The sequence below is a fragment of the Berghia stephanieae genome, chromosome 1, assembly GCF_034508935.2.
Source record: "Berghia stephanieae isolate SIO BIC M18660-M18661 chromosome 1, UCSD_Bste_1.3, whole genome shotgun sequence".
In the NCBI taxonomy this organism is placed as follows: Eukaryota; Metazoa; Mollusca; class Gastropoda; order Nudibranchia; family Aeolidiidae; genus Berghia; species Berghia stephanieae.
Genome location: NC_088360.1, coordinates 111,000,477 through 111,028,073, shown reverse-complemented (window position 1 = coordinate 111,028,073; position 27,597 = coordinate 111,000,477). Strand labels below are relative to the sequence as shown.

Below are 27,597 nucleotides of genomic sequence, written 5' to 3'. Positions count from 1 at the left end.
AACACCAGTTGTTATAATATATTATCATTTTTATACGTAGTTGTCCGCATGGTTGTTCCAGACCAAAATCCATCACCGATTACTTCTTTCAACACATCCAAATCAAAATGCATAAATCATAAAGAGCTTACAATTTGGACCAGTGGTCTGTCTTACTGTTATAAACACACGGTACTCGAATTTCTTTGACTTATGCAATGAATGCACTGCCCAAAGACATTTAGATGATTTGTAATATTAATTCCGGTTTAATTTGAACATTGGATAAATTGAATTTATTAATTTGATAAAAACACATTTACTAAGAAAACAGCGTTGAATAAAAATGCGGTTGCTAATACTAAATATCCGTATATGAGACCAATCGCCTCAAAAACGGTATTATATTGAGTTGAACCTAATCCTTCATAATTGGCTTGAAGCTTACCTGAGTACAATTTCAGTTGATTTTTATCATTGACTTATTTGAACAAAGGGACCTTTGGTTCTTGAACTTCAAAAAGAAAAATAACAAAACCGTCCAACCCCCCCCCCCCCCAAGAAATAACCAAAAAATACCCCCCCCCCCCCCCAAAAAAAAAAAAAAAAAAAAAAAAAAAAAAAAAAAAAAACCCCATAAAAACGACAAAATAAAAACGAAACAAATAACAAAACTAAAATTAAAAAAACAAAACAAAAAAAAACAAAACAAACAAACAAACAAACAAACAAACAAAAACAACTTAAATATCCTGATATCGATCATTATAGTTTTGAACTCTGATATCTTCATTTTGTTCAATCCAACACAATACCATGTTGACGCAGTCGGGCACATTTGGTTTATACTATATAGGTATTTATTTAAATCAATTCATATCTGATACATCTGTTGTTTTGTTGTTTGTTTTTTATTTTTTGCTTAGGAAGATTTTGACTGTGTATAGCTCTATCATACATCCATAATATAATATTTGATGAAAGCATTACTCATAACACGATTAACTCGAAACTTTATTGTGGATAATTATAACGGGGAAAAGTAATTTCTAGTGGCTGTGATTGTTTTTTTTTTAATTTTGCGGCACTTTTCAATATTAAGGATGATCAATGCTATATGTTTTAAATTATAAGTATTGACTATTTTTCCAAATAACTATGACGAACATTGTGCTTAAAACCCAAAATCAAATGCCAGACTGTCACGTAATTGTGTTTTTGATATTTCGGTCACTGAAATAATAACAATAATGCCCATTGACGTTCGTAATATATTGGCATTGTTTGAAGAAAAAGGTATTTGAGAAAGAAGTTGCATGTAAATTGTATAGCGCATACAAAGGGGTCTAGCAACTAGCAACTTAATTGACAAGGTGCTTGTTATTATTATTATTATTATTATTATTATTTTATTATTATTATTATTATTATTATTATTATTATTATTATTATTATTATATTATTATTATATTATTATTATTATTATTATCATTATCATTATTATTATTATTACTATTAATATTATTGTTCTTATATTATCATCATTCATCATATATTATTATTATTATTATTATTATTATTATTATTATTATTATTATTATTATTATTATTATTATTATTATTAAAAACCGGATGCGCGCCGGATAAAAAAAAATCTAGAACGGCTTCTTGAACGTATTTTTGTCTACAAAGGATAATAGGAACGGAAAGTCTTATCATTTTAAAAAATATCAAAAATGGGTTTTCCCCAAACTGAAAGGGGTCTAAAAATTTCAGTTGATTGAGGGGAATGGACATGGACTGCCAAAACTGAAATGTCATCTTCGGAATTTTGAAACTTTATATTAATTTTTTTTCGCATCTGATTCACCCCGATTTAAAACCCTATTGAGACAATGAGTCACGATTGTAAACTAGTTACTGTTTCTTTATTTTTGTTTACAAAATGACAATGACAACGAACGGAAATGCATAATAAAAACTCCGTTTCTTCAAGATCTCCTACATTATCATCAATATTCCTTTTACGAGTGTTGTAATGGAGTAAATGAGTGGGAAATCAAAACGTTGTTTAAGACTTGGCAAAGACCCCACTGTAATCTTTTAAAACTGGCTTATCTAACTCATTGAGGTAAAGAGCTGAATGCCATATCGTAGTATTTGATGATGTGTGTTTAAGTAATATACACACCACTTCTGTCCGCCAGATGTATCGTGCCATCACACAAGACTAACGTAATGTAATTTTCCGGGTTTATATTATGATCGAGAGAATTAAATGAGAATTAATTGCCCAAATAAATAGCGATCTAAAACTATAACTAAGAGTTTGTTGACATCATCTTTATTCGTTGTATTATGACACGTCCGTCGGTAATTTTTCTCATGTGTTATGCAACACAATAGGATTCAATAATCTGACGTTACGTCCCCCCAGCAACGGCAGCTTGGTTCTAAACAAAGGAAATAGGTACTTTTTATTCTACATGCTGGCTAGAACTTTTTAACATTTCATTTGATCAGAAGGTAAAAAAGTCAAAACATAATCAGATTTATAATGTTTTTCTCCTCTGGATACACTTTTATGCTCGTCGGAGAAGTATTTCATAAGGGCGTCCGCCATTGTTCCGATGGTTTAGAACCAGTAACTAACTTACTATGCGTCATTACCAGGGATGTGACGTCACGACTGTTGAAGCCTATTGGCTATCAAGACGGAAACAAATCCTACACATGAAGATGGAGACATTGGTTTTATCTAAGAAACTGAAATTGATATGATACAGTGTCAGACGGAGCAGAAAGAAATATACTAGAAAATATCATCGAATTTTAAAAATCAACTGATGGGTTAGGATCTCTGTTGGCCGGACATATATTATGTGCGACTGTCAGAGGGTCTGAGGTTTGATCCACTATGATGAATTAATAACAAAAAGAATATTGAAAAATCCTGTATTCGGGCTCGTGAAAAATTATGTCCATCTCGAGAAAAACAACAAGACAACTTAAGCGTCAGCCGCAGTGCAGCAATAGGTGGTAAGTTTCTTGCTGAAGGAGGAAAAAAATCGATACAGCCACAATAAAGCTGGAACCGGAGTCCTGTGGGAATAAAGGCGATTTTCTAAAAATTATTTTCTATTTATTTCGTCTTCCTGTTATATTTGGCATTGTATGAAAAAAAATAAAAAAAGAAACAACTCAGATTCGTAAATCGTATGTAACACTTATCTAATTTAGTAGACAATCTTGTATTATTTTTCCAATTAAAGACTAGAGTAAGAGAAATAGACATTAGTTCCGATTTTACTAGGTCTGGAACCTTTCCAGCGCCTCTTTTTACCTGAGTTTAAACAATCCATTCATTTTCCTTACCATTTCCTTGTCTGTCTATCGTAACATGGCAGACGTCAGCGTGTAAGACAATACCAAATATATTTTGATTCGGGAAATTATAATGAAATTAATGAACAATAATTTATAAAGGAAAGAGAGGAGAACTAGATCTCTCTAATTGTGAGAGTAGAAAAAAAGGGATAAATTTTGGTTATGTGAGTAATAATATGTAACCTGTCGCTACAAAGCAGTATTATATCGGGGGCGGGGGGGGGGGGGGGGGGGGGGGGGGGGGGAGGGGGGGGGGGGAGGAGGGGGGGGGGTACTGTGTATAATTTACATTTAAGCCAAATTCTAAAAAACTAAAACTAAATCTTAATATCCACTAAACGTGCTCAACGAGCTTTACATGAGGTCCCTAGTAACCAACAGCAACTCTTCCTTGGAGAAGGCTCTTTACTCACAATCTCTCACCGTACTCAGGTGTGAAATGAGTACCTGGCCGTTAACAGCGTCGTCTCTGTCCGAAAAAAAACATTTTAATATCGCCTAACAGGCGTCATGTCCCGTCCTTGATGTTAAATGTTACTGTTACGTTTAGTGGATATTGCCCTATACAAAAGCTCAATTTTTATTAGACCGAATGCGAGTGTCATAACAAAAGACCACACAGTGGCAGAAATTTATAAGCGTTTTGTCAGGATATGTACATCAATATAGTCCTATCACAGGGAGACTTGTAAGCGGAGGTAGTATTTTATAGCGATTTGGCTCGAGAAGCAAGAACGTATCCTGGTTTTTATTGCGTTAAGTGGATAATAGCAATTGCTTGTTATCTTTTTGACAGAACGGTGGTTTATCGCATAGTACTTCCCGCTAGATTTAACAGACCCGACTATCGAATCACTGTTGTGTGGCTAAGGGGGGGGGGGGGGGGGGGGGGGGTTGGGATAGAAATAAACCTTGATCATCGGTATTAGAAGCAAGTGCTAACGGGAACCCCCGTAAGCGAAGGTGTTGCCTGTAAACAATATATAATATGTGCCGAAATCGGCGTTGAATTTTATTTTTGTTTTTTCTCCTTTTTTAATATTTTAGAGTGCTTAAATTTCTTATTTTATTTTTATTTTCTTTCTCTTCACCAGATTGACCAGCCGTGATCCCCAATTATCACGTGACAAGAATATATTCTACGGCCAACTTTTCACAACATCAAACAAACTTGGAGCCGGTTTCAAACCAATTCTTACTTTTTAAAAAAATGAATATATTACAAGTATAAAACTTTGATAGAGACAATTATTTTCATACATTTTGGTTATGAAGTACACAATATTCGGAATATAACTTGCTTCGATGTCTTCTACGACATTAGGCAACGGCAGGGAAAATGGCGACAATAATGTTATCCACATCCAGTTATCCATAAAGGACACGAACAGTAATAGAAATATACATACATACTATAAAATGGATTCAATGATCTCGCGTGGTCAAGCACGGCCATCCAGCTGATTTATAGAGCTTTGTCAATCCAGTGAGTGGATTTCGTGTATTCAATGAAGCTTGGAATGCTAACGGTTTAGACGTATTCATAACTGACTTTAGAGGCCAATGCTATCCAGTCGGTGATCATTTCAAATCTATTCTAATCTATGCAATTTTGTTTTCAATACAGGCACACAATTCACAGAAAATCATAACATAACAATAAATAATTGACTGTCTGTCTTTGAGTTGGTCCATTCATCAACGGTAATAGTCCTGGGCGTTAGTATTTATTTGTCAATCGGCGGCTCTATTTATAGGTACATTGTTTGGTGAATTGTACTCTATAGTACATAATGACTTTATTACCGATTGTTTACCAAATTTACTTACCACTTTAATACATGTTTTTTTATTATTTGAACGGGTGACGTTTTTATTGTTTTCGATTCGCTTTCTTATTGCCCTTGGCTATTATTTCCCCTAAGTGCAATCACAGTGCAAGTTTTATATTTGGGTTTTATGTACGTGTGAGGAAGGCTGTCAAGAAATAGAGAGATTTCTTATAGTTTGATTTTGGATTTTAAACATTTATTATTATTGAATTATACTGGTATCACATTCCAAGCTTGTTTCAAAATGTCGGTATCTTTGTGAAGTGGATAGATTTCACTGAGTGGGTTTAGCACAGAACGAGATTAATTCGATACCATGTTGTGCAATAATACAAATAAAAATAACAAATTGAACAATTCAGTTTCTTTTGAAATTAAAGATTGTGAAATTCCCCAGACCAAGGAATAGTGGAGTATCCAATTTCCGTTTAGAGTGCACATATCGTCTTGGATTATTTATGTTTTGATCACAATGATTGGAATTTTCACCAGAATGACAGGATTCATTACAATAACGTGTTTTCTGTTTATGGAAATATTATTAAGTTTGACGTCATCTACAGTCTATGCAAGGGAGGAGCCGTACGTCACCCTGGCGAAATGTCGCATTGGTTGTGTGAAAAAGGTAAGCTAATCAAATCTTGCCATTCAATTCTTTATTTCAAAAGTTACATTCTTTTTATTCATCTTCTTCCTCTACAACTTCCTTTCACTCCTCCTCATCCTCCTCCCCTTCTTCTTCTCCCTCTTCCTCCTCCTCGTCCTCCTCTTTATCCCTGCATATTCTTCTTCTTCTTCTTCTTCTTCTTCTTCTTCTTCTTCTTCTTCTTCTTCTTCTTCTTCTCACCATCATCATCGTCATCGTCGTCATCATCATCATCTTCATCATCATCTTCATCTTCATCTTCATCATCATGAGCAATACATACCTGTGCACAAGGCTAACGACACTAAAAGAAAGAGAAAAAGAAATCTATATATGAACAAAGAAGGGTTTAGACTTATCAAGACTAAAGACAGATCATGGCAAAGATACCTTCAGACCAGAAATAGCCTTGATTACAGGTTGTATTGTGACGTCAGAAATACACTGAGAAGTTACACAAGGAAGCTTAAGAGCGATTTTGAGGAGAGTATTTCAAATGAGATCCAAGAAAACCCAAAAGCCTTTTGGAAATACACCCAATCGAGAACAACAATAAGAAGCGGGGTAGGTGATCTGCGGGACAGTAATGGAGACCTGCAAAACGAGGACATTATAAAAGCAGAAATATTGAACAAATTCTTCTGTGGTGTATTTACACATGAGGACACTAACCATGTGCCAGCATTGGAGACAAGACATTACAGCGAGGCACTTGTCAGTATAGTTATAAAGAAAGAAGACATACTGAAAAATATTATGAAGCTTAACCCAGGCAAATCGGCAGGACCTGATGGACTCCACCCTCGAGTGCTAAGGGAAATTGCGAATGAAATTGCCACACCGCTTCAAATCATATTCACAACGTCGTTACACAACGGGAACTTGCCACAACAATGGAAACTTGGACAGGTTACTCCAATATTTAAAAAAGGTGATAGAAACACTCCTGGCAATTATCGACCTGTGAGTCTGACAGCAGTTCCGTGCAAAGTGATGGAGGCAATAATTAAGGAACATGTGATGGAGCATATGGTCACAAACAATCTGTTCTGTGATGAGCAACATGGCTTCGTGCCTCGGAGATCATGCATAACACAACTAATTACCTGCATTGATGAATGGACAGACGCATTGGATAGGGGAGAACCGATGGATGCGGTATACCTCGACTTTAAAAAGGCATTTGACACTGTACCCCATGAAAGGCTCATTCAAAAACTACATAGCTATGGCATCAGAGGAAAGATAAACGAATGGATATCTAACTTCCTGCACGACAGAAAACAGAGAGTCTCACTGAACGGGCACACATCACAGTGGTCGGATGTCACCAGCGGCATTCCACAGGGGAGTGTTCTGGGTCCAGTATTATTCGTGGTATTCATCAATGATCTACCTGATGTTGTAAAAAACGTGATCAGAATATTTGCTGACGATACAAAGTTGTTTGGACCTGTAAGAACAGAAAGTGACCGACATACTATACAAGATGATATCGACAAATTATCAGACTGGTCAGACAAGTGGCTGTTAAAGTTTAATGCATGCAAATGCAGCGTAATGCATCTTGGTTACAAAAATCCAAAGCACACATACAGAATGAGAGACGATAACGGAGTGTACCAGCAGCTAGGGGAAACAGAAGTAGAAAAGGATTTAGGAGTGCATGTAGACAACAGACTATCCTTCCACCATCATGTCAACTGTGCAATAAATAGAGCAAACAGAACTCTCGGAATTATTAAAAGGACATTCACCAGCAGAAATAATGATATTATTAGGCGGCTCTACACTGCTCTGGTACGACCATCACTTGAATATGGTAATGCACCGAGGATATCACAGCATGTCGGTGACATGGATAAAATTGAAAAGGTACAAAGGAGAGTAACGAAGCTTTGTTCAGATTTGGAGCATCTACCATATGAAGATAGACTGAGGCATCTCAAACTACCATCATTGTACTACAGAAGACAAAGAGGAGAAATGATACAAGTATATAAGATAATAAACGAGAAAGATAGAGTAGATAGAGAGCAAATACTACCAGAGAGCACATTGAATAGAACGAGAGGACATAGCGACAAATTAAAAAAAAGACAGGCCAGATTAAATGTAAGAAAATGCTCCTTTGGACTCAGAGTGACAGATAACTGGAACAGCCTTCCAGAAGATGTAATTAAAGCGAGGACAGTGAATGAGTTCAAAGACAAGTTAGACAAACACTGGCATTACAAGCGTTACCAGCTCCGCCCCAACCATGCAGGTGCGCGTAGATATATCAGAGATAGTGCAGAACGGGTATTACAGGCATAGCCTTCAACCCGAAGAAGAGGTATCAAGGTATCAAGGTATGATCATCATCATCATCATCATCATCATCATCATCATCATCATCATCATCATCATCATCATCATCATCGTCGTCGTCGTCGTCGTCGTCGACATAATCATCATCATCATCATCATCATCATCATCATCATCATCATCGTCGTCTCATCATCATCATCATCATCATCATCATCATCATCATCATCGTTTGTGCTCAAAACCATATCTGTGAACTCTATTATCATTATGGAAAACTTGCAAAGCAGAGTTGCAAACCGGAACTGGGGATAGTGCGCGGTTCCTTGCTCTGCCGTAGTCCAGCCCCTCCCCACCCCCTCCCCACCCCCACCCCCACATTATCTAATACTGATCGATCGACATTTGAAAGACGAATATTCTGGCCAAAGTCTGTCTTTTAAAAGTGCGGCAGTGCTGTAATATATTATGACAAAACATAATTCATTTTGGCACGAAAATTATCGTGATCCCCAAATTAAACTTAAACATTTGTATTGCGCAATATCCATTGAACGTGCTCAAAGCGCCTTATAAATGGTCCCTTACCAACAGCAACACTTGACATGTAGAACAAGACAGACATGCAGCCTGTTTGTCAATATTACATTTTATTTTCGTACACACTTTACACCTGAAACCGGTGAGAGAATCTGAGTAAAGAACCATTTCCAAGGACTCAACTATTGGCCGCATAGTGTTAAACCTGAGCATTCATTAAAGTCATGTTTTCATTTTTTGTGTGGACAATGTATGGGTTCACCGTTATCGATCGATTTTTAAAGTAAACACGAGAAATTCCGTATACAGGCGCCAATCCAATGACGATTCGAAGATGAACTGAGTTGCTCACCTGGAGTTAAAATCAAAGATTTATTTGTCTAAATAAACTGGACTGTTTAGATTAATAATAAATAAATAAAGTTTGCGTCACAACTAGAGTCTTTATCTTGGTTGGGTTGGAACGCCCAGGACTCTCAGCACAACTGATAACCAACCAAGATGGCAGCAAAACTTTTGCTCGACGGAAATTTTTTTTAAAGCAATGAAAATAATGAAAACTCGTTATTTTCGTGGCTTGTTAGAGGTCACGGTGTGCCTTTCGTTGGATATTCAAAATGAACAACTAAATAAATTAACTGATAGTCATTGAAATGGCGCCTGTTTGTGGAATTTCTTCCCACAAGCCGGGTGGTACACAACAGCTATGTGGTCTAGTGGTATGACACTCGCTTTAGGATCGGAAGGTCCTGGGTTCGAGCCTCGCGCTCGGCGCATAGTTGAGTCCTTGGAAATTGCTCTTTACTCACATTCTCTCACTGTACTCAGGTGTAAAATGAGTACCTGGCCGTTAACATCGTTGTCTTTTTCCGAAAAATTGTAATATCGCCTAACAGGCGTCATGTCCCGTCCGACATGTTAAATCTTGCTGTTGACCAGGGACCCCTTGTAAAGTGCTTTGAGCACATTTAGTGGATATTGCGCTATATAAATTAATTAAATTTAATTTAACGATTACAAACATGTCTATGGACCATCGGGCAAGGCACTTCATGTATCTTACCAAGTTCAGTTGTTGTGTATATGACTAGTAATGACTATTTATAATGATAAAAAAATGCTTTGCATCGCTGTACTTCGGCTCACGCCTAAATTGTCTTGATCATATTTTTTAAATATCAACAATAAAGCCGAATTACTCCTGGGGATGAATAAAACGAAAAACATTTCGTTTTCAACGAATAATGCATGTACAAAATGGACCCCGAGCATTTGTATTGTACTGAATGGGGAAGTTTGGTCCATGTGATATACTGGGGGAACAATGCAATCAATATGAAGTTCAAAGGGCGCGAGGAATCTATGGAAATGCACGATGTAAATAAATGTGCTTACATATTTCATTTTTGTAAATAATGCGAAATAATGAAAAATGGTCGTATAAGCTTTATGCAGTTGATCTATGTAAAGCACTTTGAGGATATGACAAAATGCTCTATATAAATGTTATAATAACAATAACAATAAAAATAATAATGATAATGAATGATAATGATGATGATGATCATCATCATCATCATCATTGTCATTATTATCATCGTCATCACTATTATTATTATTATCATTATTATAACTATTATAATTATTATTATCATCATCATCATCATCATCATCATCATCATCATCATCATCATCATCATCATCATCATCATCATCATTGTCATTATTATCATCGTCCATGTTATTATCTTTTAAAAAGTTATATAATTCCTTGATCACCGCTTGTCACGTAATCTGACATAGAAGAAGGAGGAAATGAATGCAATTAAATACGTCTCGTTTTAAAGTGATTGATTTACAATGACAAAACCCGCTGTTAGGGCTATCGCCTATGGCGTGCGAAATTCTGATACGGTGTTCAGAGAAATAAAAACACAAACAAAACAAAACAAAAAAACAAACAACCAAAAGCAAAAGCGTATAAGAATGAGACGTATGAAACCATAAGAAGCGGAGCCTTAACCAGTCAAAATATGTGACTCATCGTTTCAACATGGTATTATATGGACGCAGTTTTCATGCTGAAAATTTATTTATAGCAAAAAATATGAGACTTGGGATACTCTTGACTTGTACACATATGCAGGTCTGACATCCAAACCCACTTATGCTCCTAGTTTAACATTGTTGTTGTAATGGACAATTGTTTGCGTCATTTTTAGAGAATTCTATTACAACGATGAGCCCCCAAGGAAATGGGTTATCAGAATTGCAAATAAGTGAACGTCGGTTAATCTCCATTTTTTTTAAGATTTTGGATTTTTAACTGACAGAAACTATGACTGTGATTTCACATTTCTGGGTTATCTTAATTTTAAAAAACCGTTCAAATACGGCATATTAAATCGAAAGGGGTTTGAGATCAAAGTACATTATCACATCAAAGGGATTATATTATTATTTGATTTGGAATATGTCTATATCCACCATGCGTGGTTTTCTAGAATGATCCTAGTCAAGAGATATTTGTGTGAATCTGCCAGATTGTGGATTAAAAGATTACTTTACGGGATTACTTTTGTCACGATGTTATCATCTTTCAGTAATTTATCATTTAATAACAAGTCCTATTTTTGTAAGTTGTAGTTAAATAACGACAATTAAATATTTGTTATATATTTTTGAGTACGATATTCCTGTCAAAGCAGTAAGAATATAACTCTACTCATCTCTTTCTACTGGGTCTATTTGTCATTCACTCATAAGCATTTCAATTTGAATATTATGGTATATGGTTGGTAATTCCAGTTATTATTGGGTACCTGCGCCAAAGCTTAAACAGACTGACGAATGATGCGATTGTCCAGTTATGTCCCAAATTTAATAAAAAAATGTTGATTGGTTAATATGAAAAACTTTTACTTAATGAGGTCTTGTGGAACTTAGGACATATTATTACTTCGATGTATAGATGGAATTTTTGTGATGTTATATACTAATGATGGAGTTGATGTAATGTATGCTTTCTACATCATGACTTGGTGATTCACTTTCTATCTGAAAGACTAGAGGAAAATTACTCATGAAAAATGAAAATGAAGCAAAACAAACAAAACAAGGAGAATTGATTCACATACAATTGATATGCCGATTCGATAAACTATTAGACAACATGCACTAGATAACCTTTTGACGAGGATAATAGACGGAATTTACTGCCGTATAAAGACAAATAATACACTTTAAAAGTTTTGGCCAGATAAGTCGTCCTTCAAAAATCGATCGATTAAAATGACCCTCATCTTGTCAAAACTCACAAATCTAGGGATTTAATAAAATCTCATGTTTTTTTAAAATTTGACAAGATGGGGTCATTTTATTTGAATGATATTTAAGGGATGAGATTTCTAGCCAAAATTCTTAAATGTGTTTTTCCAAGTATCTAAGACATGATACTGTAATGTTTTAAAATGCGAATCAGTTTAACAACAAAAGAATTTATTCCTTAATAGAAAATGAAAAAGAAAAAAGCGTAAATCTTAAACGAAACTTTAAATATAATGAAGAAACTCCACACAATGACCACTAAACACAATTTGTTATTACTTATACCTACAACACTCGAAAGTGTCTTTTTCATAAAGGTCGCCCGTGTCAAATTCGAATAGTAAAAAGGTCACTGGCCCTCTTAGAGAAGGACCGTCACTTGAAAAAGAGTCAGTATAACCATATTCTCATTCTTTTCTGAAATCGCTCAGTTTTTTAGCGCTCAGCAATTTGTGATCGTGTAGTTTGACACTCGTTTTATAACCTGGAGATAGATCTCAGGTACGCGTCCCGGTCTGGCAAGCTCAAAGCCGAGTCCTTGGTAAAGGATCTTTGCTCCCATTCTTTCACCGTAATCAGGAGTAAAATGAATACCTGACCGCTTACAGCGTTGTCTCTGTCGAAAAAAATAATGCAAATGGTGCCTGATAAGCGTCATGTTCTCATCCTCCATGTTAAATTTCGCTGTGGTTTGGACTAAAGAACTGAACAAGTGTGTATAAAAGGTGACAATACGATGCACTGCTCCTAACGCCTTGAATTTTCCTGTCATTCCTTCCCATCGGGGCTGAATAATTGGAAATTTCTATCAATTTTTATTTTTATATTTATATATTCTAATCTGAAAAAAGTCGCTGTGAACTTTTCCTACATCTTAACTAACATTAAACACGAGAGGAAAAGGGAGTAGAAATGGAGTATGCTCCATTTTTATCTTACCTCAGTTCCTGCTCTTTAATTTGTCATTTTAATATCTACGTGTATCATCGAGATACTAACTATATATTGAGATGATCACATAGACGTACCTGGCAATCAGAATGATTGGGACTCTTACTACTCGTACTTACCTAGGTTACCTTTCCTCTGCGTCAATTTCCACGTCTTTCTGTCTGCACGGTACCTACTACAGTACTGCCCTCCTTCATCTGACGAAACAGTTTTTTTCTTTTTTTTAACTAAAAGAATTTACTTTCATGTTCGATATCTATCGATCAAGTCGACTGTCAATGCGACAAACATTCTTAAGACTTCTTCAAATTCAAAGGTTTAATGATGATTTTAAAGAAAAACTTCTTTGTATTGTTGCTAAGTTGAATATCATCTAAATTTATCGCTATTTGAAGTAAAGATAATATTTTGGCCAAATTTAGAAAAAAAGGTGTTAATGTCAAGGTAGGACAGTCGGGTACTTCAACCTGTTCCAGGACTCCATATTTTCAATTTCTTTGTCAATCTTTGTCATTCTGGCACTCTGCCATTCTACTGTCATCCTGCCAGTATGTCGATTTTCATGTTTGTTCTGGCGCCAACGGTCGAGTGGAAGTCACGTCTGGACTGCAGTGGAAAAACGTTTGGGATAATACTGAAAAAAAAAGTATATAGAAGGGAAATATATTTATGTTCATTTCATAATCCCATTTAACATTTCACACCATGCCTTATGCGTTTATAAATACTGCGTTCATTCCACAGCCAGGATATCAATATAACACAAATTCAGGCTTGCAGGCGAGCCAAAATACATCCACCCCTTTCATTGAAAACAGTGCACTTACCCTAATTTAAAATTTAGACTTAAAAACCAAATTTTAGTGTCAAGGTGACCATGACCTAATACCGGACTGAGACAAAAGGTCACACAGTCTTCAGTACTCTGAAAAAGAAAACCCAAACAACTCGTTATTTTCTGAATACTGAGGTATTTTAGTGTTATATAGTTGTAAGACGCAATGAGTTAGAAGAATCCCTGAAATCTCATGACATACCCTAAGCCATACACCCTAAGCCATACACTCTAAGCCATACACATTACTTTGATAAGACACATTTTTGCATTTTGGCCAGAAATCTATCAATACAACAGTATCATATAACGTGGTTACTCTAAACTCAGCTCAACTCGGCGAATGTTGGGTAGAGCGGATAAAGACAATCCCCATGCTGTGATTTATGGGCCTCCATAGTAAAGGGGTCCGATAAATACCTATATATGATCTTATCATCGTAATGTTATGACCAATAATATCTATAATAGTTTATCTTCGTTGTGTCAAAGTTTTCTGCTTATAGATGGAGTAATATTCGTCGATGTAACGTCACGGTAGCGCGCTCGCTTCTTCACGTGAATCGACACGCTCAACTCATGACTAGGATGTTATTTTTTTCACTACCAAAATTCATTTCGCTAGCCTATAAATAGGAAGCTGGTTCTGTTTAGATATGACCAACGAAAAAAAGTAACCAAAAATAAAATGATGAATGCGAAGTGAAAGGTATCTGGCATCACATTGTGTCCTCTATTGGTCAAAACTTGTTATTCAGACCTCCGAATTTTATGTTCGTATCCGATAACAAGGGAAAGCTGTTTATGTTGTTTTTTACAGGAATTCGAGCGATTAAGATCTAGCTCGATGCGTTGCCACATCACATTCGCTGCAATGGTGTCTTAGAGGCCAAAGGCCCAGTAGATCAGTGCAATGTTGGGCATTGTTGAGGTATCTTGAGGCTAGAGACAAAGCTGATATATTCAATGCTAGGCGTTATCAAGACGTGCTTGAGGCTAAAGATACAGTATATTATAGATGCAACGCTAGGAGTTATTTGGGTATTTTGAGGCTAGAAGCGCAATAGATATATGCAATGCTAGGTAGAAGTTTTTTAGGTTGCAATATAGATGCAGTGTTAGGTGTCAAGTAAACGTTAACAATTAAGGCAGTTAATATATGCAACACTCTGCGGCAATTAGACATAGTTATGGCTAGAAGAAGAATAGATAGATGCAGTGCTAGTCAAGATAGATATTTATTAAATGTAAGACTAATTTTTTAAATATTATTTTTCCATTGTTGAATGCCCAATTGGTAGGAAAGCAGTAAGCATAACGAATGAGTAAAAAGGAATGCCGCATCTAATGGGTCAATAGGAAATAGATCGATGAATTGATGAGTGCATTGCTGAAGGAACTGGATGGAGTAAAAAGGCGAATTACTTATGGAACGAATGGATGAATGAGCAATTAGACCATTAACCAATGGATGAATGAATGAATGAATGGATTCGCATAGTTTGATTTGGCTGTTAGGTTAAATAGATAGATGATGATATTACAGTATTTGGTGAGAATAAATACTGTAAAACGTCAAGGTTCTTAAATAGCCGAGCACTCTAAAGATTCGTGCATTGAGGTACATTGAGAACCGAACTTCGTAATCTAATCGTCTTGTGTCAGTTTTATTTCCGTGGGGTTTGTGGGGTTTCCATGGTTTCAAGGAAGATAACGCGGCCAGTTCACAGCGGCGCGTCTTTGGCTACTTCATTACTTACTTACATGACGATTACTCTAAAAATAGACTAGCTGTTCTGATTAGTGTTTGTCCGTTTTGATTGATTTATTGTTCTTAGCCACTTTACTTCTTTTTCTTAATATTATAATATTGAATATGCCTCTTTCTTTAAAATAATATCATCTAAAATGCCTTGGAGTGTTCGTTGAAATAAAAAATAATTGGATGAAGAGGATGAGACACTTAGTTGCAGAACTCATAGTCTAACGCAATTATGAACTTGTTATAACTTTGTTGTAGTGGAGAATATATTGCGCTGGTTTGAGAGAATTTCCATTATAACTATGAGCGTAAAACAATTTGAGTTATCAGACCTCCAAATAAATACACGTTGGGATAAGGAGAAGGAAAAGAAAGAGGAGCGGGAGGAGAAGAAAACAAATAACTACGACGACAGCCTAGAAAAAAACTAACCCAAAAATTGAATGAAATTCGATTCTCTGCGTGCACATATATTTAAAAAAATATAATATTATGAAGGGGCGTATCATCTCAGAATACCCCATGAGACATGAAACAAAACAAATCTGAAAAGGTAAATAACATAGAAATTGATGTTGCCGTATTATAAAAGCAACAAGGAATCGGCAGCGGTAGATAACGAGACATATTGAGATAAGCGGCGGCTTCAAGTTACGGAATATGAAAGTGTCGGATACAACAGTAGGCCAATTACAGACGAGAGAACTGATAGGAACGGAGCATTTAAGAAATTGGGCTCCTGAGAACACTAGCTCTTGGTGGTAGGGAGAGAAGACATTTGATTAGAAAAGTAGGTAAGAAGAGGATAAAAAAGAAGGTGGGGAAGATGAAGAGGATGCCGAGGAGTAGGAGGAGGAGAAGGAGGAGGTCGGGTGGAGAAGGAGTAAGAGTATGAGGTGGATTGGAAGAGACTGAAAAGATGGCGAATAAGCCAAATCATAAAGCAGTGTTGGTGTGTCAAAATCAGATTGTTTCATTGGTGCCTGTGTATTTTTTACACAGTGAGTTCATAGTGAGTTCCTTGCTAGAATGTAGACTAATTATTGGTATTATGATTACGATTTCTAATTAAATAGTTTTCATAAATAATAATAATAATGTAGGCATATGGCACATGTTTTATTATGAGCACTACAGAATGACATCTCCCATATTCGTTTATGTTTTATACTTTTATATCACACAGTACAGTCTCAGATTAAACTCAAAGTTGTCCACAAAGAAATAATTGAGCTTTTTGAGCTTTTTATATAGTGCAATATCCAGTAAATGTGCTCAAAACGCTTTACAAGGGGTCTCTGGTCAATAGCAACATTTAACATGTATGACGGGACATGACGCCTGTTTGGCGATATTACAATTTTCCGGACAAAGACAACGCTGTTAGCGGCCAGGTACTCATTTTACACCTGAGTACGGTGAGAGAATGAGAGGACTTAACTATGCGCCGAGCGAGGCTCGAACCCAGGACCTTCCGATCCGAATGCGAATGTCAAACCACTAGACCACATAGCCGCACTATCACTGTAAAGTGCATCGTAATAAAACATTCGAAAATCACCACAAAAAGATTAGTTATCTGAATCTTGTTTTAATATTCGACACAATCAATTATTCTAATTTAAATAAACGTGCATTGCATCCTCCCTTCGCTATCTCTTGTAATTAATGTAAGCGGATTCCGATTCCACTCACTGAGCTATGTGATATATGAGATTAACTATATCACTAACTCATCAACACAGTCTCGCCTATTTTCTACGCAGGTTATATACGGTATTGAATTACTAGTTAATTTGTTGGTAAATTCGGTCAAACTTCAATTCAAGTCTTGAATTTAATAATTTAAATTTCTATTTGTAGAGTCTATCGGGAAGTAAAATTGCGTATTGTTTGCAATTATTAATTGTTAACCACATATTTGTCAATTAACTTAGCCAATAGCTAAGTAGTTGTTTTTTGACTTTTTATGACATGTACAAGCAAATTCGGTTAACCTTTTTGTCGCTGTATAGCAATCGCTTCAATGAGGTTCTTATTTGATTTAACATATATCTCACATTTTATATTATAAATTAGCCTATTTATATATTTCAAAAAATATTGAGCTTTATAAAAGGTTCCTCGCCAACAGCAACACTTAACATGCAGGAGAAATTAATTATAAAACCTCCATGTGTATATGTAAAGAGAGGCCAAACGCATTCTCAATGAGCAAATAGGTATTTCAAATATCGAGAGAGACAATGTCACATCTTTTCTCTCCAAAGTGGGCCTTTGAGTCTTTTGGCGCATGAATTTATAAGCTGAGTTGTCCATTTTTGGAAAAAAAGAGCCCCCCCCCCCCCCCTTAGCAAGATTACTCGTCAATAAACTTCATTAAAGTAATTAATTCAAACAAGATATCACAAGTAACAACCAAACATACAGTTGAAGAGACTAATAATATAATTGTTGAGTGCTTGACTTTTTAAAAAACTGTGACAACCATCATGACCTTGTCCGACCTTGAAATACTTTGTTTTGAAATGTCAAGAACATCTTTCACAATATTCTATTCATTCTAAACTCCTCCTTCTCCTAAGTCTTTTGGGTTGTTTTTTATGTCACACCATCACAAACTGCGATACATGTAGTCAATCCAGACACAAGGAAATGGAATAATTCGTAGTTTAGCGACCTTTGCCGCCCACATTGCTTCATCACCAGCTATTATCGGTTATTATTTTATTGCTGTTACCATAATATTCCTATCGATCAATCGTTCCCTTGCTGTCATTGAGAATTAATTTCCTACCATTACTGTTGTACTCTGAAAATACACATATTTTAAATTTTGGCCAGAAAACTCGTTCTTCATATATCGATCGATTCAAATGACCCTCATCTTGGCAAAATATCTCAAACTTGGAACTTCAGCAAAATTACAGCTTTGAGAAATTTTGACAGGATGAGAGTTATTTTAATTTGAAGGGTGAGTTTTCCGGCCAAATTTAATCCAATTTTTCGCAGAGTACGTCCGATTTCTGCATGCCTCGATTCTATAATGGAGAGAATCTTGCTTGCTTATTACCACCATTAAATCTCATATTAACATAATCAATTCAAGATGCATTGGCTAATGGCTGTGTAATTTTTGTCTAGACCAAATTATTTTCGTTTTTTTTTCCAATTATTTGAAAAATAATTTATTTAGCTTAGTTACAGTTTAGTAAAAGATTCATGGCACTTTACTGTTAATGGGTCATTCAGATGGGCGTACCTTCGATTCGCGATTCGGTATCTAGAAAGTAGGTTGCATACAAATGCTGACGAAGAGTTTTGTGCATGGAATTTTATTGTTTTGCAATTTCACAATTCAAAGCTTTGTCCTCTATTTTGTTTTTGATAGGTTATGTGGCGTTTCTTTTGTTGTTACGATATTAGTGTCGATGATCAATGTCTCCAAATAACTAGGTCGTTCACGACGTTTACCTACACATGTCCATTTACAGGTCTGATAACCCAAATTGTTATAGGCCCACTGCTGTAATGGAAATACCCTCATCCAACGCAAAGTATTGTCCATTACATTATGCCCATAATTGTGTTTGATTACCAGACTTTCAAATCTGTGCAGAAGTGTACCTATTTGCACGTACTATTAACAAACCATTTTGGAACCATATTATTATTTTCATGATGATGATGATGATGATGATGATGATGATGATGATGATGATGATGATGATGATGATGATGATCATCATCATCATCATCATCATCATCATCATCATCATCATCGTTGTTGTCACTATCATCCTTATCAATATTATTATCATCATTAAATGATAATAATACAAATCAATCATAATGATGATGATGATCATAATAATAATAATAATAATAATAATAATAATAATAATAATAATAATAATAATAATAATAATAATAATAATAATAATATTCATGTTAATGACTATTACGATCGTTATCCCTATTATTGACAATCATGTCGAAAGCCCTCTAAATAGTGGACATTAACACTAGAGACGGCATCCTGTGATGCGGACATCACGGAGTTGGGCTGTCACTCTAGTATGCGAGTCACGATTATTGATGGAATTCCATCATCAAACTCTTTGTTTATATCTTTTTTATTTCCATACATATAACAGAAAAAAAATCAAACGAGATTAGATTTGGTTGGCCCCTCTCTTTTCAATTGCTCTATAAATAAGCTGGTAATTATGCTAAGGTTAACTTACACGGCACTAGTTTGTTGATACGTATGCTGTTTTTTAGTTATTTTCAAATCTGTCTTCCACTCTTTCTGTTACTATCTAATTGTGGACTGCAACAATTAATGAACAAAATTGAATATAAACCGTTTCGAAAAATACCAAACAAGGAACGTTTCTGCTCATAGCCTTTCATCAGCCAATAACAAAAACTCAAAACTTTTCTCCATCAAATAATTGAAATATTTGTTTTGCTTATTAGCTGCAGAAGAGTTTATAGCACGAAACGCTTTGTGCTTTGTTGTGTTTCGACAGTTATATTCATTTTTGCTCATGACATATGAAGTCCACAGCTTGTAGGAGCTTTGTATCACATTGAAATATCAATATTAAGATGTTTTGACAGGTTGGGATTATCTTAGTATTTTGATTTTATCCATAGTTTTATCTTAAGAGAAATAGATAGATAGGTATATTATATATATATATATATATATATATATATATATATATATATATATATATATAGAGAGAGAGAGAGAGAGAGAGAGAGAAAGAGAGAGAAAGAAAGAATGAAGTAATGAGAGAGATAGTAAGAGAAAGAAAGAGAGAGAGAGAGATAGATAGATAGATAGATAGATAGAAGAGGAGAGAGAGAGAGAGAGAGAGAGAGAGAGAGAGAGAGAGAGAGAGAGAGAGAGGAGAGAGAGAGAGAGAGAAATGAAATGGGGATGATTTAACATTGTTGTAATGGACAATATTTTACGTTTTATTTGAGAGTATTTCCATTATAACAATAAGCCTCATAACCCTTTGGTTATTGGACCAGCAAATAAGTGCACGTCGGTCCTAACGGTCTACTAAAGGACTGTTTTTGTGACAGTCAACCGTCCGATTTAGAAAGATGTTTACTCCTGATAACCACGCTAGCAACCGACATTCCTCAGCATCCAGCAGAACCTCGGAGTCAATATCACCACCACCCAATCCCTATCTGTCATTTACGACGTCCCAAACTAGTTCTAACGCATTTCCGGTGCGTCGATGACGTCATATAATGGCTATTTCTGTCCAATCAGGACACGTCCTATCACTCTTAATTACGATAACGTGATAATTTAGCGATTTTGAATAAACAATGGCATTGTTGTGTAATTGGAGATTAATGGAATTCTTCAAATTCTTGTGTTCGATAGATTCTGTATAAATTCTTAGCTTTTATTTTTATCGTAAGTAATGCGCATTTATATATAAAACTTTCTGACATTATAAAATTATGTACAAATTGCTTATGTTATCATTATTAATGGTATTTGGGAATATAATTGACCCATCACGTATAAAAAGACTTATGTCGGAGCAACGCGCACATAATTACAGGCCCGATAACCGGACGCAATCATGGGCCTGTTTTAATATTGTTACAAAAGGACAATATTATTGCCTTGGTTTGAGAGTATTTCTATTACAACAATGAGATCATCACAAATCAGGTTATCAGATCTGCAATAGAGTACACGTCGTCCTGGAGTGATCTAGATGCGAGAAGTGATTGTAAAATTTAGACATCTAGAAATTCGAAATGTTTATATCTGTCAATTTGACTTACTTGACTTAAGCCTCTCGATTCCTTGTGGAAAACAGGGTCGCAACAGCACTCTTCCATCTGATTCGGTTTTTGGGGGTCTTCTTTATAATTTGGGCCCAGGTTTTTCCGGCTGCCGCCTTTATCTCAGTCTCAATGCTTCATCGCTACGGTCGACCAACCCTCTTCTTTTCTTGCGGGTTCCAGTCCAAAGCCTCCCAGGTGATATTGCTTGCAGGCTTCCTGATAGTTTGGCCAATCCAGCCCCATTTCCTTTTCTTTATTTCCGTTCCAATAGGTGTCTGGTTCAGTTTTTGGTGAAGTTCTTCGTTTATGATGATTTCTGACCACCCGATGTTAAGGTTGTTTCTGAGGCATCTGTTTATGAATGCTTTGTCCCTTTAAGAATCTGCATTCATTGTCCTCAATAAAGCAAATGCATTTAACTCAAGTCTCTTATCTAAATTACTTATCCAATTTGTTATCATCAAAACCATCTCGTTATTATACCGATATGAGCGTGGCAGATCATAGATTCATATTTCAAAATATATTTTTCTGAGTTTTATCTTTAAAAGCTGAGACAATTTTTTCAGTAACTGTGCAGGTGAACAGCCACATGTTTACTGGTCTAAATGTAACCACCGTGTTTTGTCATAATATGTGGTCTTGTGGGATATGCCATTCGCCTTCCATCGGAAGGTTCTCTTAGCAGCGCATAGTTGATTCTATGGAAAAAGGATCTTTACTCTCACCGTACTCATATGTAAAATGAGTACCTGGTCGTTAACAGCGTTGTCTATGTCGGAAAAGAAATTGTAATATCGCCTGATAGGCGTCGTGCCTCGTTCTACATGGTTAAATGTTGCTGTTGGCTAGAGACCCCTTGTACTGTGCTTTGAGCACGCTTAGTGGTTGTTCTGCTATATAAATGCTCTAGTTTCTAATAGGATAAAAATGAACTCCACATCAATCTCTTCGTTACGATTTTTATCGAGTTTTTTTCTACCTCACAACATGTTTGACATTTAATTGTCACGTGCGAAGTTAAAACTTGTGACTACGTGCTATTCGATCACACGGTAGGTACAGTGGTGTGAGGTATTTTAATTAAACACCGTTAATAAATTTCAAGTATGAAACTTGAGATGGTGTGAGACTTTTTTCACAGTTAACTCAGTTCTGACGTTTAAGCGCTGTGATTATTCTCGCAACAAACACTCTGCTGCACTCACTACTACTAATGATTTTACGCTTTGTCGGCAATAACGTAGTCTTTCATAGGCGTGGAGCAGGTTTATCCTGGTTTCCATAGTGTGAGACGGACAATATCAATTGCTTACAACCTTTGGATGGGATTCCAGTCTATCACAAAGTACTTTCCACGATATCTAACAGACCTGTTTACCCAATCACTGCTAGATGAACAAAGGGGGGGGGGGGGGGGGTCAGAAAAATATCCTGCTTCACTCAGGATTGATCTCGGCCCCTTTGTGTGTGAAGCGACTCAATCACGACTATTTTAATAATTCTATAATAATACTCTGTTACATCAGCATCAAAAATTTAATCCATTCCATTTTTAATGTCATTTTATCCCCTAAATTTCGAAGGTTTTGCTCCCTTGGGACAAAATAAAACGATAATAAATTGTATCCGGGTTCACATGTGATTTTGATCAAATTTCAATCAACCAAATTAAGATCTGATTAATTCATTACCGAAGCCATGTGAATGTAGCATTAATGTAATAACCAATAGGTCGTGTTGAAGCATAGCCTAGCTTTAGGTACTGTGATGGCGATTTATAGGTCTATAATAAATATATTATTTGGGAGAGCATCCTCCGCGGTCAATAATGGTTTTAAAATTTCGATTTAATGTTTGTTTATTTAACTATAAAAGCAGTTATTATCAGACGAACGTTCATCAGTTCGAGCGATAAAATAGAATCAATTAAGTTTAAAAAAAAAACAAAACATACATACACACACACACACACACACAATTACACACAAATGAATACTCACAAATACGCTCACACGTATAAATGACGTAATAAAAAACATGAACAAAAAATGAAATGAAAAAAACTAGCAACTCCTGAGCCAATGACGTAAATAGAGAACCAACACAAAGCAAGAAAAGCCCGACAAAATAAAGTTGTGATTCACAAATCTAAATCTATCTATTTTACTCATCTACTCATTCCCTCTTTATCGCCAATACAAGCCTCTGACGACCTCAATCCGTGACTGTTGTAAAACACATTTATTTTGGTTTTGTTTTGAGAGCATCAACAATTTAGATGGATTCCCTACCATCCAACAGACTTTCAAAACTGCACATTGTGATCAGATTGAGGGATAACGTTATTACACAATCTAGGTCTGAAAACAAGAATGGATGAGACTATAATTGGATTCAGTAGTCTGATGTCACGTCACCCAGCAACGGCGAGCAGCGTGGTTCTAAACAAAGACAATCGGTACTTATTCTTCTTCATGCTGGTTAGAACTATTCATATGTCATGGGATCAAAATGTATAAAAGTCAAAGTCGATATTCGGAGCATGATTTTTTGGCAAAAAAAAAAAAAAAAAATTTTTTTTAGTGTACGGCAATACAGATAGTTGCAGTACAACTCTCTGAGTACTAAACCTATTCTGTCGTACTCTAGAAAAAACCCATATCATTTTTAAATTTGGCCATAAAATTCGTCCTTCAAATATTCTACCGATCGATTTAAATTATCCTCATCTTGACAAAAATCTATCAAACCTGGTACTTAGCTAAGTAAAAACAATTCTGGGCTAGTTATAAAAAAAAATAATATAAGAACAAATCAACAAACACTTAACTTTCCTTAAACAAGACTCAGAATCACAATGTGTTTTATTATTATTATTATTATTATTATTATTATTATTATTATCATCATTATTATATTATTATTATTATTATTATTATTATTATTATTATTATTATTATTATTATTATTATTATTATTATTATTATTATTTTTATATTATTATTATTATTATTAATATTATTATTATATTGTTATTATTATAATAATTATTATTACTTATTATTATTATTATTATTATTATTATTATTATTATTATTATTATTATCATCATCATCATCATATTATTATAATTATTATTATTATTATTATTATTATTATTATTATTATTATTATTATTATTATTATTATTATTATTATTAGTATTATTATTATTATATTATTTTGTGTGGTGTTTATTAAATTTACACGACCTCATTTCTAATTTTGAAGTCAATATCTTAGTTCACGCGAATCGGTTTACTTACTCGATGGAGTGTCATAAACAAGTCCTATAAATACCGGTTGTAAAAGCAAACAACAAACAATTTCAGAAGGTGAGCCTCTTTATTATAATGTTAAAGGTTGGAGGTGATTATGCAGAATAAAATTTCAAGGTGACAAACAACTTGTTTTCATTGAGAGGTACGATTCTATGTATAGATGGAATATGATATACTTCAAATGCCACTCATTTCCATTGTCTTTGACGAAATAAAGAAGAAATGTTGATATTTGGCGAAGTTGCAATTAGACAAATTCAAACAGTTTGTAGTTAAGTCATTTTTTTTGGAGTCAAGCAAACACTTAAAACTATCAAAAATAGCATACATTTATAAAGGGCGCTTAGTGAAATTTCTAAGCCCCTACTTTTGACCTTCTATTCTGCAATATGGGAATATGTAAAGTGTTACGTCATTGTAATTTAAGCGTTAAGCGTCTTATATTACAGGAGTTACAGCGCGCTATGATAAAGTTTTTATTATTATTATTATTATTATTATTATTATTATTATTATTATTATTATTATTATTATTATTAGAATTAATATTGTTAATAATTAATAAATGGATATGAATTTGAATTTGTTCAAGATGTAACGATAGAACTTGAATACCTTGTTTTTCAATCGCCCGTGTAAGAGAAATTTTCAATACAAAAGTTTTCAATCTCGCGGTAAGATTTATATGATGATAAAGCTGAAATCCAAAAAAACTCGATAATCGCTTAAAGGTTTATATAATAATAGGTTTGTCGATACAAGTACATACATGTCGATATATCATGAATGCGTTTTCAAGAAATGTCTTGTTATGATGTAAAAGATAAATACAATGAAAACGAGTTTGAGCATTGAAATTATTATTGATTTAGCGTGGTAAATTTCATTTGATTTCCCTCACTGCTAGCACGGAAAAGTAAACAAGAGATGGGTTTGAATGACAAAAGATTGAAGGATGAAAAAAGTCGTCAGAACAGAGTTATTTATTCATCTGTTCAATACTATCAAAGAATGATATATCGAAGGTGACCCACAATAATAGTATGGAAGATCTTTTGTTTTCTGACAGTAGGTTTAAAATACAAATTTAAACGCGATAAGAATCAACGGTATAACATCTTTATAAAAAAATGATAATTGGATTCAATAGTCTGATGTCACGTCGCCCAGCAACGGCGGCCATCGTGGTTCTAAACAAAGAAAATCGGTACTATTTATTCTTCATGCTGGCTAGAACGTTTCCTATGTCTTGTGATCAGAATGTGTAAAAGTCAAAACATGATCAGATTTATAATGTTTTTTTCCGCTTTTATGCTCGTCGGAGAAATATTTCATAAGGGCGTCCGCCATTGTCCGATAGTTTAGAGCCAGTTACTAAGTTACCATGCGTCATTACGAGAGATGTAACGTTACGTCTTTTGAAGCGTATTGTTATGGAAAGTTTTATAACATTTGAGTATTTGAGTAAATTTTGCATTAGGCTACACCTTATGCATTTGGGTAGAAAAATATGTAGCTACATTGGTTGAGATTTATTCTTTTTTTTTCTGTTTATATCTTGAGTCTCTTTTAGCTTTGTGCTCTGATAATATGCATGTGACTGTTGTGGTGATTTTGTTGTCAAAAGAAAGGAAGTTGTGAGATGCCAGAGAAGGAATGTAGAGCGCCTTTGCATGGGTGTGCATGGCGTAAATATACTTAAAAAGTAGTCCTTCAGAGCCATGAGGCCCGTGGAGCCGGAGTTTATCCGGGTTTCTATAGCTTGAAACGGACAAGAGCAATTGTTTGCTACTCTTTGGATAGGTCGCTAGACTAACGCAAAGTATTTTCCGCCAGATCTAACAGATCCAGCAACCCAATCACTGCTGGGTGGATAGGGGTGTAAGAAAAAATCTCGACGGCATAAATAAAAGGACGCACTTTTTATTCGGGGGTCTAGGATTCATGTGAGTTATGATGACTTATTCTCATTTCATAGTCTTCATTTCGAACATTTTATAAGTTAATATAAAGTATCGAAATAGAGGTTAGGTTAAATCTCAAGAATATTTTTTTTTAAATCTTTGTAACAGTGACGTTTTTTCCCCCCACAAAGCATTGCGTTTTAGAATTATTGAATAATTTAGAATCAAGAAAATACGTATGTTATGATTGTGGAGTTAGTTCCCGGAAGGTTAAAAATTTGGGTATCGAAATTTAAAGGATAAGCATGTGATAACTGTGAAGAATGATTTTAATTATGTTATGGATCTTTTTGTGAAAGTCGTTTTCATGAAAAGTTTAAACTATTTGTCACATGGTTTAAACACGACTCTCTTTCACTTTCTCGCTGTTCTAGACATATTACAAATAAAAACAGGAACAAATCAAAAAGAATGAAACTGGAGGGTTCAAAAGAGTGAAACTGGAGGGTTCAATATAGTGAAACTGGAGGGTTTAAAAAGAGTGGATCTGGAGGGTTCACACTGGAGAGTTCAATAGAATGAAACTGGAGAGTTCAAAAGAGTGTACCTGGAGAGTTCAAAAGAGTAAAACTAAAGGGCTAAAAAGAGAAACCTAAGGGTTCAAAAGAGAATGCATTACAAGAACCAGTGGATATAATATTACATACTGTAAAAAAGAATGAGGCATTAACTAAATATGCTGCTGTTCCTGAGTTGTCGCAAGTTGCGTAGAAATTACGTTGCACATTTATTGAATATATAAATTCGTTATAACCGATGTAATAAAAAACTGTATAATTACTCAATGATTTAATTTGCCAAGAATTCCAATTCTTGTACTAATTCAAACCATCGACGAATACAGTAAAGACTAGATTAACTAGAGAATCGTGTTTAACCTTTGGCCAACCGCGTCCATTTTGAGACGCAAC

At 34.9% G+C, this 27,597-nt stretch overlaps 1 protein-coding gene across 1 annotated transcript in view; it reads left to right on the top strand.

Annotated features, from left to right (window-relative positions):
* Positions 1-27,597, top strand: part of LOC144962722 (uncharacterized) — a 143,522-nt gene that overhangs the window by 9,717 nt on the left and 106,208 nt on the right. Inside the window, exon 2 of the mRNA XM_078895916.1 lies at positions 4,461-5,823. Within this exon, the coding sequence (XP_078752042.1) occupies positions 5,671-5,823 (153 nt within the window). The 5' untranslated portion in view covers positions 4,461-5,670. The remainder of the gene's footprint in view (positions 1-4,460; positions 5,824-27,597) is intronic.